Source organism: Pundamilia nyererei, unplaced genomic scaffold (genome assembly GCF_000239375.1).
Source record: "Pundamilia nyererei isolate P.nyererei 1_Seehausen unplaced genomic scaffold, PunNye1.0 scaffold00044, whole genome shotgun sequence".
Lineage (NCBI taxonomy): Eukaryota > Metazoa > Chordata > Actinopteri > Cichliformes > Cichlidae > Pundamilia > Pundamilia nyererei.
Genome location: NW_005187445.1, coordinates 663,483 through 679,526, shown reverse-complemented (window position 1 = coordinate 679,526; position 16,044 = coordinate 663,483). Strand labels below are relative to the sequence as shown.

The following is a 16,044-nucleotide window of genomic DNA, read 5'->3' as shown; positions in this document are numbered from 1 at the left end:
CTGTTGAGCTGAGTGGTGTGTAGTTCCTTTGCCTGGGTAAGACACTACATTACCCACAATCCCTCCGCACAGCTACGAAGAAATTATCCATGGCTCTAACCAGCCGCTACCGGCTCCGAGGTCTCAGGATCCCAGCGGAGGCGAAGTGCGGTAAAAATAATGACGTCCCGCTCGGACAGGTACACGATGCTATCAGTATTTTTACCTGTGTTTGAATTTTTTTGAATCCTGAAATAATTAATGCAGTTTATTTTATTTTATTCACATTTTTATAGTCCGCAATCAGCAGCTTCGTCCTGTATAACGCTAACCACACTGACGCCCCTTCTCCTCTCCTCCTCCTTCCTTCACCAAACAGATGTTTACACACCATTCCGTTAAACCCTGTCTCTGTTAGTTAGTTATTAACTGATCAGTATCATCACGATGGGGGATGAAGGTGCATCAAATGCGCTGAGCTGCATGCTGACACAGTCGTGCGTCACAGTCTCTGAAGTCACGAGTTCAATCTGTGATCATAAATAAACCTCTGCATTTCAAGCTTTATTACAAACATTAGCAAGGAAGTAATACCTTAATCATTTTTTCTGTTGGAGAAGTTTGAGGTGGCGCTCGTTAAACTTATTTTAGCCTGTTATGAATGTAATCAGAGTACTACACGCCAGACAGTTGTTGCAGATTTGTCAGCTGCACATCCATGATGCAAATCTCCTGTCCCAGCACATCTCAGAGGTGCCCTATTAGATTGAGATCTGGTGACTGTGAGTACAGTGAACTCATGGTCATGTTCATGAAACAAGTTTGAGGTGATTTGAGCTTTGTGCCGGGACACGTGACATGATAATGGACAGAATACAAATTAAAACGCAAAAAAAACAAGAATAACGATCAAATAACAACAGCCAACAAAGACTCAGTGTCACAAGATTCATCGTAAAGACGAATATTAAAGAACTCGAAACTCAACCCAGTGGTCAGACACCATAAGCACTAGAATGGTGAAGCGATATTGAAGATAACGAATGATAACGAGTGATTTTTACAGTTTTCAGTTTTCTGTCTGTCTTCTGTCTTTGTCCTTTGGGTTGTTGGTCAGCCGAACTCCCTCTGTAAGGGCTGAGACTGACAGTTTTCACTGTTTTCTCACATGACGTGTATCATAAGAAATCATTTTGCCCCATTTGGTTTTCTAGTGTTTCTGTTGATCAGGTCGGTGAACTGAAAGGAAGGATCAACAGAAGACATCCATCATGGCTTCTTTTTATTTAGAGGTGGCTCTATTAATACCAGCCAAGCAGCTCTTTGCTGTCAGTGTTACAGTGATCCTCTTAGACGCTGTCACTCACTCTCTCGCAGAGAGAGAGAAAGCAGGACACAGAGAGAAGAGCAGATTTTTCAGATGATTAAGGCTTCACAGACATGTGAATGCACAAAGTGAAAACAGACTAGAAATAGACCTGTAATTAACACGTTCACGGCCTCGGTCAGTGCTGAGGGCCGCTTGCTGTTGTTTTTGGGGAGGTTGCCACAGTGACGGGTGAGCTGGAGGGTAACAGGTTGTCGTCCGAAGCAGATATGACTCTGCTGGACTGCACAGGAGCCAGAATCTCCGGCTGCTGGTCGTTGAGGTCTGACCGCAGGTAAGATGTGGCTGACTGCAGTGTTGCTGCTGTTGTTTTCTCTCAACACAGACACCCTGCTGGTTTTCCCCCAACAAAGCTCGCATACACACTGTGGATACGTATGTGAGTGCTATAAATAGTCTGCAACCAGGGGTTGTTGACAGGTCAGAGGGAGTGCCGTATCCGGATTAGTTTGCAGTGATTTGGTGTGAGAGCTGGGTTTATTTGGGTTGCTTGAAATGTGTCATTACTGCACATTTATAATGACCTCGAATATGCAAAACACTCATTAGTCTTCACTTCCATTCAAGATTTGTCCCATTTAGTATGCATGCGCTGTAGTAGTGCATCACATCCAAAACAAGCAGGGTACCGATTTAGTTTCTAATTATTGCCTGTGGGAGTGTATAAGTCCAGAAAGAGTCCCCAGAGAGCATGACGCAAAAGCTAAGCTGACTTTTCCATGTTCCATAGTTAACGGTGATGTGAGCCTAATCTAAATCACTGTGATCTAAGCTGCCGTGTACCTAATAAATTACCTTGCAGTCTTACTACTACACTATAGGTAAAGCAGTATTCATATTCTTTATGCCAGTACTGCACCATAACCGTAAAAGAAATGACAGTGTAACTTAAAGCTTTTGTTTTGTGGCTACAGTATCAGAACTTAAAATAGTGAAGAGAAAGAATCACAGCATGTGTTTATAGCATTGTTACGATAACAATAGTACAGCTCCACTCCTACTGAGCTCTCACAATGCCTTTATACTACAAGCTGCAGTCACCCTCACGCACACTTTTTATCTATGTGCACAAATGCCTATGGATCAACTTGGCATTCACTATCTTGAGCGTACAGTGACGTTAGCTTTTCAAACTCTCAGCTTGCTGAGGTGGAGCCGGAACAGTATTCACTGTGGATTAATCGGCTGTATACTTTCTTGAAGCATGTTTATTTCTGTATTTGTAAATTGCACAACAGTAGTAGCAAATTTCCATCCTATGTAGGGACAGGGATAGCTCAGTAGGTAGAGTGTTGACCCCATGATTGGAAGGTTGGGGTTCGAATATGGCTACCCTGAGGTACCCCTGAGCAAGGTACCGTCCCTACACACTACTCACCGGGCGCCCAATGGCTGCCCACTGCTTCACTGAGAGAATGGGTTAGATGCAGAGAAGAATTTCCCCAAGGGGATCAATAAAGTATACATTACTATAAACCACTATCTCTTTATGTTAATAAAGTGTTCTCATACCACCATGCTAGAAATTCATATGTGTAATTCCTGAAGACTCAGAACTTCACTGGAGGGATGAAACTCCATTCTTCTTAATTATGGTGGCACAAACTGTCAGTGTAAAGTCTCCCAGAAACGCTCACTTATGTTTAAATGTGGTTCCTGTAAATCTCAGAGCATATGATTTATATCATCTTAGTACTGAAAGAGCTCCTTCTCATCAGGATAGAGATTTTCCTCAAAGAATAAAGGTGAACAGTCACAACAGTGAAATTTTAGTCAAAGCAAACCTAAAAAACCTACCAGCAAAACACCCCAGAGCCACAAGACCCTCTCACTTTAATATGTCTTGTTATATATGAGGAATAGTCTAAACTTCACATTTACTGTAGCCGTATACAAAGAAAAGCTGTGATTTCTTGCAATGTGAGAATCCACTCTCCTCCAGTCCTTGGGCAAGATACTAACCCCAAGTTCCTCTCTGATCAGTCTGAGTATGAATGTGTGAGAACGTTAGATAGAAAGCACTTACATAGAAAAGAACGGGTGAATGAGGCATGTTGTATGAAGTGCTTAGAGTGCTCAGATAGACAGAAAAGTTCTGGGTTACATTTTTAAATGTTCTTGATTTGTATTGTAATGAAAGTTGTATTTTTTTTAAGTTGTGCCAAAATGTCATGCAGTCAAAAGTGCAGCAGATGTCCTTAAACTGCTATTACAGAAAAACTGGATGTGGATATGAGATTTTACATCCTCTGTGATCAACAGCAGAGCTCATAAACAGTAATGTGTTTGCGTAAAGGGACAAAATTCTTTTCTGCTTGCACAGCAGGTGTTGGCATTCTAGAAATTGTGTCTTGCTGTTGTTGTTTTTGACCATGAGCTCAACATTTTTAGTAAAATATTTAAACAGGATGTTTTAAGGATGGTTGGCTATGGTACAGATTTAATGCTTTCTAAATTCAGAATTATTGGAAGAAAAGAACTAATTAACTTTAATATGTATAAATGTATAATTTAATTTGTGTTTGTTTGTATTCCTATGAATGCGTAGGTATGAATGTACATGTATGTGTATATGTGGCCAGCTGCATTTCTATTCAAGCATAAATTTGAGTTGCTTCTGTACAATTAGTTAATATATCCTCCTGAGAACTGAGGAACTTTAACTTTTTTTGTGATTTCCTTCCTCTTTGGAGCTAAGAGAGGCCACCCAAAAACATGAGATATCATGGAAAGCCCAAGATGTCCTCTATTTACTACATTAAGTCTTAGTAAGCTAGCTTAAATAAGTCAAAAGATACAGACCAAATCAATTCAATCCATCTATCTCTATTGAAGACGCCATAAGTTTTAGCTAACCTTTAACTCTTAAGACCATAAGCACAAAAAAATACGTGTTAGTGATGTTAGTGTTAGCACTGTGTGTGACTGTAAATTAGCTGCATCATGCAGAAAAGCCCAGTAAGTATTTTCAAAATAAATATACATTTGCATTAGAAATCAGAGAACACAGACGACATCATTTGCTATAATAACTCCATAGGCCTAGCTGTGACAGTTTCCTTCCTGTTCCTTCCATGGATCGTTTGTTCAGGCTGTGACCTGCCCTGCTGTTTGCTGTTTTTGCAGTGGGAGCGGGGAGGACTCGTTGGACCGCCTCCTGCCCTCGGCTGGGGCCCCTCGCAGGAAGAGCGCTACCTCGCTGAGTAAAACAGAGCCTCCTCTGCTCCGCACAGGCACACGCACCATCTACACCGCTGGCCGCCCGCCCTGGTATGACGAGCACGGCGCTCAGTCAAAAGAGGCCTTTGTCATTGGTACGACACTCACTGATGATGTTGTTTGTCCTCCAGACTGCCAAGTCGTGGCTTTGAGCTGCAGAAGCTGTCCTTAATGTCCTATTCTCTCATATTATACCCATAAACATTTTAGTGCTATCACACATGCATACCAGCAGACAGCATTAGACACACTCTGAAAAACACAAATAATGGGCCTTTGAAATGCTGTGTGGATCTGCAGGGCTGTGTGGGGGCAGCGCCTCAGGGAAGACCACCGTAGCCAATAAGATCATTGAGGCCCTGGATGTGCCGTGGGTTGTGCTACTGTCGATGGATTCTTTCTACAAGGTGATGCCTGTTTGTGTTTTTTGTCTTTATCGATTTGGTAATTATTACAGATTATCTGTTGGCTTGTTAAAGGAAGAAATGATCTATGTGCAGAGAAAATCTTTCGGTAATCTTAGGAGCTTTTCCATCACAGACTCGAAGTAATCACTGTACTGCTGTCACTTGATTTAATAAGAGGTTGTGGTTTTGCCTTAAAATTACAGCCTTCGAATGACAGACTATTCATGTGCCGCAGCAGTGAAAATGAACCTACAGAGACCTGCAGGGGAAAAGGAACAGAGAACAATGGAGTAACATATTTCTGTTTAGGCGGAACCTGGAACAAAATGCACTGTAAGAACATCAATTAAACTTCATTTAAATCACCCAGTGTATACTAAACAAGAAAGAGTTTGAGGTTTCCACCAAGACTAAAAATTCCCTCCACAGCCTTTGTGAATTGAGTTTCTGGATCCAAAAGTATATCTCACACTTTTTATTTTAATATATGTAAAGAAGTCTCATTAACAAAACCCTGAATCCATATTTCTAGGTGAAACTAAGCCACACCACTAGTAAAATTTTCATGTAAATTTGTTTTAGAACTTTTTGTGTAATCCTGACAACAAACAGAGCCAATCGCATAACTTTCTTGGTAGAGGTAATCAATTTGAGTCCCAGCAGGAAACCAACATATTAGGCTGTTTGTTAAATCTTCAGAAAAGCTGTCAGATTAATTGAAAATTTCCATCCATGCTCTAAACTGGCATGTAACTGATACAGTGCAGAAACATTGCATATTTTGTTTAGACAGTAGATTGTCCTTCATCTTGTTCAAACACAGAAAGTTCCCATTTGATGCTCAAGCCAAAACAAGTCATCATACGATCCACCATACTGTCTACATAGGATTATGGACCTATCCTGTAGGTTCATGCTGTCGCTAATGCTATAAACCACTGGATGCGCTCTACCACAGCGTCACGTGCTATTCATTACTGCAGACAGCTACGGCTCTCACCAGCTGTGAGTTACACAGTCAACAGTCCAGAAAGCACCCACTGATCTGTGATCTGTGTTTGTTTTCATAGACTCAACTTCTTTAGTTGAGATCAGTTGGGAAAACATAATCATTACAGATAGAGAGTCATAACAAGTTCCTCAGACCAACTTTTTTCTTGTAAGCCGCACACTCATAAGCAGAGATGTTCAGTCCTCTATAAGACTTTAAATCTTGCTCATGTTTCCAATTATTTTTGTGCATTGTGGGTGTTTTTTTGAGTGAAAGAGTGTAACTATTTGCTCTGCTGCAAAGGAACTCTTGATCTCAATTAAATTTGTCACATAAATAAATCTTAAATTAGTAAATTACAAAGAGAAATGTTAATATTTATGTTTTCTGTCCCAGTGTTCAGAACCACATAATAAAAAAAATATTCATCACCATCACAGAGACACGAACCAATCATTTTGAATAAATCACATAAACTGTTATCAGGTTTAACATCTTAAAATGTGGTTTAGCCAAGAAGATGTATCAAAAGTATAATTTCATCTTTTGTTGATAGAGTCCAACATTTTACAAACTGCAAATGTTTGTTGTCTTGTAGAGTTTAAAAGATCAGTAAAAGAAAAATTGTAGTTAGTTAGTTTATTTCGTAAATAAAATACATAGAAAATGTTAATTACCACTAACTTTCCAAATGGTAATTGAGCTAATCCGGCACCAATTTTGGGCCACTGAAGGAGTTGTTTTGTAATGACAGGCAACGTCTTTTTTTTCTACATCTACTGAACATGTAGTGTTGATGTCCATAGGACCTTCGTGTACAGTCTATTTGTAGTCCCGATGTGGTCATTGTGGACCACTTTTCAACGTCAAACTTAGACACATTTTACACGCCGTTTTTTTTCGTTGCATCTTAAGGCTTTTTAGTCCCGTGTGTCCAGAGGGTGGAGGACATGTTTTCTATAGCCTCCTGACTACCAGGAAAAAAAATGTTGTCCAATCAAAAAAAAATTTAAATCCCCCAATGTTTGTAAGGTAATTAGAAGACTGAAATAATTTTTTGGGGAAAAAAAAAGTTTACATTTTTTAGATATCACATGTCCACTGCAGAGGACATTGGAAGGCAAAACATGTAAAAATGAACTTTGATGGCAAATATTTGCTTCAACTCTTCACCAAGGAGAAGTTTGAACTCAAGTAACTGTAGTGGTTTCTTCCCCCAAAACTGCAAGTCACTGCTATACTGAAGCCATGAGTTGGTGATTGCCAGATCAAAAAGTAGAGAACTGCACATACTGTCAATTTCTGAGTGCGAGAGACCATCCTGTAGAAACTCAACATTCGGCAACAAGGTCCACGTCACCTATGTTTGTAGTGTACTTAGCAATTGCCAGTGGACTTGGCACATGGACAAACCTTTTGTTTTTCTTAGACCATCTTGTGGACATTTTTTAAACACTTCAATACTATACTAAAATGAAGTTAGAATTAAGCATACTATGTTTTAACGTGTTATTAAGAGACTTATTTAAAATATGTTAACAACATTTATAGCTAAAAATTGCTCAATAAGAAGTTTTATGCACTTACTTTTCTTCTTCCCATAAAATGTGCTTGCAGCGATGGCCGCCATGTTCCTTAATGAAAAAACTAAAGTTCCCACCCCTTCACATTTGGTATCATTGGAAAGCCCTAAATGTCCTCTGTAGATACCAAAAGGAGGCAATTCTGTAGTATGCAGTGCATGGGAGATATTCAGGTTTAGAAAGGTGCTCTACAGAGGACACATTTGCATTGCTGGTAGTCAGGAGGATAGGCTACCAGTTGATTTTTGTTTACACCTTTATTATTACCTTTACATTTATTAATCATATAAATTTCCTGCATCTATCATAGACGTCCAGATGAAGTCCAAAGTTCAAATGTTGACGTCCAAGCTGGGTCATGGTTGGACGTCCAAATTGTAGACCTAGTTTGGTTGTGTGTAGTTGTCCAGAACTAGTTGTTGACCAACGGACCCAATATAGATCTGAACGTCTATCCGACGTCCAATGTTTAGCGGGATCAGTAAATTAAGACAAAATCAGGTATGCTGAAGTCTTACTTCTCTCTTCTGCATTCACAGACAAAGGTATCAGCTAATTAATAATATAATCTAAAAGTAATAACACAACTTCACAGAAGAAAATCTGCTGTTACAATTAACAACACAGCAATCTGTAGTTTTTGTCAGATAATTGCATTAATAAGAAGGCACCAATGCAATTGAGACGTCCATCTCAGTGACTGGCTGAGCTGAAATGAAGTCTCAGTCAGATGGTCCACGTTCCTAACTTTAGGCGTTAGCAAAGGATAAACGGGTCAGTTTTTGAAAAATTCACCCTCACTACACTTGTCACAAATGGGTACATTAACTTAAAACAACAAAGCTGTGTTTTGTGCCAGAGTTAAAACATTATTTGAATTCTGTTAAGTTCCGTATTTTAACTTTGGAGTCTATGAGGACTGACTTGTTTGCAGAGCCTAAAGAAGTCATTGGCCATTAGAAGAAGTGCAGTTGTTAGCATTATAATAAAACTGCATTTTCAGCCCAGGAGTTTAATGGTTCATATTTGTGGTAATAAGCTGATCTAAATGATAAAATAAACCCTCATTTAAAATCTTTAAATAGTTAATCAAGTTAATGAGGAAGATCCTCTGAAATTCATCTTTATTTTGTGTCTTTCAGGTTTTATCCCCCGAGGAGCAGGCTCTGGCTGCAAAGAACGACTACAACTTTGACCACCCGGGAGCATTTGACTTTGAGCTGCTGGTTTCCACCCTGAGAAAACTGAAGCAGGGCAAGAGTGTGAAGATCCCGGTGTATGATTTCACCACACACATGAGACATAAAGACTGGGTGAGTTTGGTTTTTATTGCTTTAAAGGAACCTCAGTGTTGATTATGCCAAAGATGAGATGGACCAGAAAGAACCCCAGTGTAGAGGCAGCATTCAAAGCTGAAAATGTATTAAACTTAAATGAAATTTAAATTTTTAAAAACTATGTGTCAAAGTGACACACTGCACCTTTAATCTTATAAAAGCTCAAACGACTGCTTTTTTCTTTAAAGACTCGACTTTCCCTCCTCTTCTTGCAGAAAAATGTGTACGGTGCCAGTGTGATCATTTTTGAAGGAATTATGTCCTTTGCAGACAAAGAGCTTCTTCAGGTAAGACAGTGCATTCTTTTATTTCCTTTCTTTTGAAGAATTCTTGAGTGAAGCAGACTAATCATCACCAGGAATTGTTTGTGCAGCTGCTTGGCTGAAATGAGCATTATTGAACTGTTGGCTCTTCGCACCTGCAGCTCCTGGATATGAAAATCTTTGTGGACGCAGACTCAGACATTCGGCTCGTCCGCCGGCTCCGCAGAGACATCACAGTGCGTGGACGGGACATTGAAGGCGTAATCAAGCAATACAACAAGTTTGTGAAACCAGCCTTTGAGCAGTACATCGAACCAACCATGAGGCTGGCAGATATTGTTGTACCAAGAGGTGAGTCAGACAGGCCTCGTCTTTCCTAAAGACCACCTAAACTAAAACGTTTGGACATATTTGTTAACACTGGCTGTTCTCGGCTTTTTGTTCCCTCCAAGGTGGTGGGAATATGGTGGCCATTGATCTGATTGTCCAGCATGTTCACAGCCAGCTGGAGGAGGTGAGTCACCAAATCGCTCCGTATACTTGAGAGCATGGTGCCACCATGTGTCTGAAGGCTGAAACATGCAGACTTCCAATTCTTTGTGGGATAAGTGGCATCAGAAGAAAATACATCGAGCAAGCTTTCACATTTTTAACCCTTTAACTTTGAAAAATATTGCCAGCAAACTGAATTAAAAACACAAAACCTGAGATTTGTTGATTTTACAAGTGTTATGTGTGTAGCCATGTGACCTCTACTGTTGTTCAAAAGCCAGTGAAAAGTCCTGCAGTTGTAGTGGATGACATGTTCCTTTATTGTGATGAGCATGCTGAATCAGTCGAATGTGGCTCATCCTGAAACCAGTAAAAGCAGTATATGTGTTTGAGTCACATATGATAAAATCCTCAGTGCCCTGCTGTTTTAATAAATTATCTATTCAATTAAAAAAATAATTAGGAAGAAATGTACTCAGTAACTAAAACGAAAAACAAAGACTAGATGTGAATGTCGATTTTAGTTATCAAAATGCAAAGACAGGAGGAAACCAACTAAAATCATACAGGACTCTGCCAAAGTCTTGAGCCGTCCCTCATTTTTTTTGTGTTTAAATGCGAAAGAGCTGCAGTGATTTATTGAAACATGCAAACATACAGTATATAAGGCAGAAATAGAGTTTGTACAGTTCTAATGCATGCACGTGCAAAATATTTGGTGTGACCACCTTTATTCTTGAGCACAGCTTGAACTCCTGAAGCTTTTTCTTTGGGAATAGTTTTCCAAGCTTCTTGAGGGACGTTCAAAACTCTTCATTGGATTTTAGCAGCCTTTTGTTTTGTTCTGTGTTGAGGTCCCGGCTGTGGGGAGGCCGATCCAGGACTGAAAGTGTTTCATTTTGGTTTTTCTATCCAAGTGTGCTTTTGCTGCATTAGCAGTGTCAGGGCAGGATATTAAAAGGGGTTTTTTTTAAATAGGAAAAACAGCATCACCATCCTTATCTTCTGAAACATTATTTTTTCCTCTACTATTATTTTCATTTATCGTCTCTCTCTGTCCTCCCTTTATGCAGCGTGAACTCAGTGTCAGGTATGCTGATACATATTTTCACTTCTGTGACTTTGGTCGGCTTATTGTAATTGGAAATTTTATATTCAAACTGTGTCCTCTATGGCTTCCACACTGTGCCCCATCTGCCCTCTCTGAAAACTCCCTGCCGCCTCAGAATCTCTTTTCTCTGATAGTGTGTCGGACTAACAAAGTTAAACCTTTTGATCTGATCTGCTTTGTCTCAGGGCACTCCTGGCCTCTGCCCAGCAGACGCAGCCGTTGCCCCAGACGCTCAGTGTCCTCGAGAGTACGCCGCAGGTCAGGGGCCTGCACACCATCATCAGGTAGTGACATGTGATCATGATGTCCTTCCTGCAGTCCTATAATTTGAAATTTAAAAACGTTTTGATTCCCTCCGCCGCAGGAACAAAGAAACCAGCCGAGACGAGTTTATCTTCTACTCAAAGAGGTTAATGCGGCTTCTCATAGAGCATGCTCTAACATTTCTACCATCTCAGGTGAGTAATCTTGGTTTGAATATCTAGAATCATTACTTTTTATTAATATGATTACCCTTGCATGAAAAGAGTTGCTCATAGTGATTAAAACAAACAAAACAAACAAAAAAGCAGTAATTAATTCCCTCCAAATCTCTTGAGTTTCTCATATTTTAATTCATAGTTTTGGTTTCAAGCTGACTGCATTTTGAAGCTTTAACATTAGCGTTTTGGCCCCCACCATGTTGGGTTTTTTTTAGATCCACAAGTTACCTTGCATGGATAAAAGGGCTTGAGAAACAACATACCAGATAATTAATCCTAAATACACTCACCAAAACTGAATAACAAACTACTGGGATGTTCTTGACTACACAGCAAGCCATAACATTAGTCAGGTTATCAATCAAAATGCTCCAAAAGTCACCAACGGCACACACAGTGAAGCGAAGTGTTGTGATGAGTCTGACAGGTACCGTTTGGCTGCCTGTAAATCAGCGCAGCCACATCTTTTACTCAATCATCCTGGTGGGTGACTTATAAAAAACTCACCTGTCTCAGAGTTTTTGGAAGAGTCAAAACTATCCGTAGAGCCCAAAAAGCTTTTTTTAAAGCTGTAAAGTTGGACAATTTAAAATGGGAGTGTATGGGGATTTACTCGTTTTGCACCCAGCCTCAAGTGGTCACTAAAGGAACTGCAGTTTTTTGCACCCTTCAATGGACACAAACACAGCAACAACAACAAAGTTGCAATGTGCCTGCTGGATGTATGAAAGTGCAATACATGTGTTCCTTTAAATAGTCAAACTAAGTAGGTTATTAAAACATAATCTGAATTTTACATTTCATGTTTCGTAAGTCGGCTGTATCAATTAAAAAAGTAAAATAAGCCACGGTGAACCCTGTCGGCTCCCAAATTTCAGTGATGCCTGTCACTGTCATGCAAATAAGAAGTTTTGTCTGTAACTATAGCGTTATGTTCCACATACTGTGTATGAAAACCACTTCATCTTCATATTCTATCATGACAAAACAGCTGTAAAGCTTTTTGCGATTATTTTTCTTTCTTAAGATTTTTTTTTATTACATCTTTGATTCACTGAACTGCAGACAACCCTGTTTTCACTTTTTTCATCCTCATACCTTCTACTGTTTGCCTAGCGGTTAACAACCAAAACCACTTAACAGAACATATAATTATTTCTCTGTATTTCTCTGAAAATGTACTTGTGTTAAAGCTAAGTGAACACTATTAATGTTGAATTGAGGAATGAAAAGCTGCCCTTTTTGATGCGAACTCTTGTAATAAAACTTGTTAGGCTTACTGAGTAAAGCACCTCATTAGAGCCCCCTTCACAGTTAGCTCATGCATGTTAGTCATATTATCCAGAGGGCATGTTTCAGACTTCACATTCTAAATCTGCTGACTTTACCTTTCTGCATAATGAGCTGATATTATTAGCTTCTCCTCAGTCACATAAAACAGTAACAATTAATTTCACTGGGGATTTTCTTTTTTTTTCTCCTTTTTTCTTTTTTTTGGCAAGGAAAGCAACACAGAAATATGATAGAACTTGAAGTGGCCCCATTATGCCCATTTGCACCTCCAGGTTTTTATATTTGGATTTCTGAGGAGTAGCTTTGCATAATTCACATTTTAAAAATAAACTTATTTTTAAGGGATTGAAGAGCCTAGGTGCAGCTCAAATCTTCAAAGCTACTCTCTCTTGGCTGCCCCTTGTGAACAAAATATTTTATATCAGGTGGGCGTGGCTTCTGGGCGGACCAAAGCTTCTTGCTAGTTAGAGCTGTGTGCATGAGATGACCATGTCAGGGATTTCTGTTTTCACTGCCATCACACAGAGTGACGAAAAAAAAAGAAAACTGCCTTACACTGAGTGTGTGAAGCTTGAGCTTTTGATTCATAGGGATTACCTACTGAAAAAGAAACTAAATACGTCACTATGATACTCATTACAGCAAAAAATAAATAAATAAATAAATCTGAGAACTCTTGTGCAAATGTAGTGTTTGTGTTAAAGATCAGGTTTATATTTGTGTATTTTTTCTTTAGTGCCACTTTTTTATGTCGGTGTGTTTGTTTGTGGGGTGTTTGGTGTGTAATAAAACATCATTTCTTCTTCTGCCTTTGCAGCCGTGTTCAGTTCAGACCCCACAGGGCCATGATTACGAGGGCTGCAGTTACAACGGTAAAGGGGTAAGTGATGTTCTTGTTTTACAAGGTCTTGCTAGCTTCCAGTCGAATATGACCTCAGGGTTTCTGTCATCATGCTCGCTCTGCTGCCTCGTCTCCTCAGATCACCGGTGTGTCGATCCTGCGTGCAGGAGAGACCATGGAGCCCGCCCTGAGGGCCGTGTGCAAGGACGTCCGCATCGGCAAGATCCTCATCCAGACCAACCTCGACTCAGGCGAGCCAGAGGTAGAAAAACATGAGTCATTTACCATCAAATCCATGTGCGTGCTTTGCTTTCCAGACTTCACGCGCTCCTGGGTGTGTCTCAAAAATCACATCAAACAAAAGATGAAAATGTTTTGATTGTTTTTTAATTTTTTTTCCCTTCCACATGATGTGTGTCTCCGTGGTAACTACCCTTCCTGCTTTTGTAACCATGGTAACTGGTCTCCTCCTCTCTGGCCTCACCAGCTGCATTACCTGCGTCTGCCCAAAGACATCAGTGAAGATCATGTCATCCTAATGGACAGCACAGTCTCCACCGGCGCTGCTGCCATGATGGCAGTTCGAGTCCTATTGGTGGGTGGAAATTAGCATCATTACCCTGCAGTAAGGCAGCAGTAGGGACCCTCTCCTCTTGGGCAGTCACATGTGTTTTATTACCCATCTGTGTGGGCATTGAGTAGATGTTATTCTTTTTCTCTGGTGCAGTTTGAGTTGTATTATTCCTGCAAGGAAACCCTCAAATGTATCCTTTCCACTTACTGAGCTTCTTAAAGTGATCAAGAAGCCACTAACTGTTGTTGCTGTGATGTGTGTGACTGAGCAGGATCATGAGGTGCAGGAGAATAAGATCATGTTGGTGTCGCTGCTGATGGCAGAGCTCGGGGTGCACTCTGTGGCCTATGCCTTCCCAAAGGTCAAAATCATCACCACTGCTGTGGACAAGGGCCTGGATGATTTTTTACATGTAATTCCTGGTATCGGTAAGCACTTCCATGCATCTTTTCATTCTTTCACGTACTGTCTTGTAAATTCAGATGGCCTGTGTTCCTACCTGTGCACACATTTTACCTGAAGTATTTTTTTTTTACAGTTTGGAGTCAGCAGGAGAAAACTTTTGAATTATAGCTGACGTATAAAAATAAAAATTTAATGCAAGTTCATAAATCTTCATTAGCTTACCACACCGCCTTCAGCGTGCAGGTGTTGGGTTCATGATTTTAGCTTTGTGCAGGAAATAAAAAGCAGCAGACAAAAAGATAATAAGCATCTGTTTCTCTAGTTGACAAATTTAATTTCTTGTACCAGCAGTTTGTAATATTATGATTGTGTCATGTTAGATTTGAAGCAAACCTCTCTTTCTGTCACTACTGAGTGAGTGAGCAACGTGAACATCAGATGGCCCACTCGTAGCTTTACAAACAGAAATACTTACATGTGATTATGTAACTTGTCCTGCAGAGAATACAAGTGAAAATACTGCAGCTGTTTTTTGAGGTGTACTAGACGTGATGGCACAAAATTTTTTGCAGGTATAGGAAGTATAAGATTACACCTGAAATCTCATAAAACTCATTTGCTTAAAGGCATTGCAGTCCTGAACTTTTCTCACACTTACCTGATAAAGGGACAAGTGTTAACACAAATGTCCGATGCACTCACATTGCATTTTAGCCGGTCTTTAATCTGCCTGCTCCCTAGTACAGGATCCATTTGGTATCAGATTGCACCAATGTGTGAATGGTGTAGCTAATCGTCTAGTACATTTGCTGCTAATGAGTGGTCATCCTTTGTCCTGCCTCCAGTTGCGCCATCCTGGCAGCACCCCACCTAATCCACACAGAGTATTTCTAGTAGTGACAGTGTGTTTGAAGCTGACTATTTCCTGAAGCATGCACATCAGAAAAGATAGCTGTGGAAACCTGATCACAGCCTGATCGTAGCAATGCTATTTGAAGTTCATGTGTGAAAATGCAGTTAGGGACAGCAGTGCCGAATGTGGACATATTGGAGATCCCACCATTCAGCTTAGCCAAAATCAGGAGTGTCTCGGTTCAGCTTTGCCGAGGACCAAACGCTTGACTACGGTGAGTCCAAAAGAGTTGCAGAGGCGATATTGTTTAGCTGTTAAATAAAAAAGGGAAGTTAAAGAACAATTTGGTCTGCACTTTTTCTTTCAATGAGAAAGAACAAGAATTAAAACATATGGCGGCCTCTAAGGTCAAAGCACATGCAAGAAAATGCAAACAGGGAAATGCACAAGTTTATAAATGTTATAGTTACCGGGGAAAAAACAGATAGTCTTGTGCAGGCTAGTAGTTGTGAACATTCAGTCAAATCTGCAGATGTAACATAAATCTCTACTTATCAATTTAGACTCGTTATGAACTATGGGTCAAATGTGTATAGTTTGAAAGAAGCAAGTCTTGGGGCTGCATAATAAGGTTCAATCAAATAGTGCAACTTCATATGTATTTATATACATAGAGTATTATGTCTGTGTGTTTATGCAAACCGATATTTTTAATCACACTGAGACAAAAAATAGGGGTAGTTGATGTTTTTATATGCTCAAAATGGGTCATTAAAGCCCGTGGGTAGGCGGTTACTAGGCAGCATGATGGTGTCATAATATATCAC

At 40.0% G+C, this 16,044-nt stretch overlaps 1 protein-coding gene across 2 annotated transcripts in view; it reads left to right on the top strand.

Moving 5' to 3' along the window:
* The first annotated feature begins 98 nt into the window (after positions 1-98).
* Positions 99-16,044, top strand: part of uckl1a (uridine-cytidine kinase 1-like 1a) — a 21,509-nt gene continuing 5,563 nt past the window's right edge. The window contains exons 1-14 of one of the 2 annotated variants that reach the window (XM_005731617.1): positions 99-179; positions 4,493-4,680; positions 4,886-4,992; positions 8,709-8,879; positions 9,119-9,190; positions 9,328-9,517; positions 9,619-9,680; positions 10,732-10,748; positions 10,955-11,053; positions 11,134-11,227; positions 13,362-13,424; positions 13,525-13,647; positions 13,873-13,980; positions 14,231-14,387. In XM_005731617.1, the coding sequence (XP_005731674.1) occupies positions 160-179; positions 4,493-4,680; positions 4,886-4,992; positions 8,709-8,879; positions 9,119-9,190; positions 9,328-9,517; positions 9,619-9,680; positions 10,732-10,748; positions 10,955-11,053; positions 11,134-11,227; positions 13,362-13,424; positions 13,525-13,647; positions 13,873-13,980; positions 14,231-14,387 (1,471 nt within the window). In that variant the 5' untranslated portion in view covers positions 99-159. Of the gene's footprint in view, positions 180-1,357; positions 1,641-4,492; positions 4,681-4,885; positions 4,993-8,708; positions 8,880-9,118; positions 9,191-9,327; positions 9,518-9,618; positions 9,681-10,731; positions 10,749-10,954; positions 11,054-11,133; positions 11,228-13,361; positions 13,425-13,524; positions 13,648-13,872; positions 13,981-14,230; positions 14,388-16,044 lie in introns of those variants that run through there. The other variant, XM_005731616.1, reaches the window with a different exon arrangement.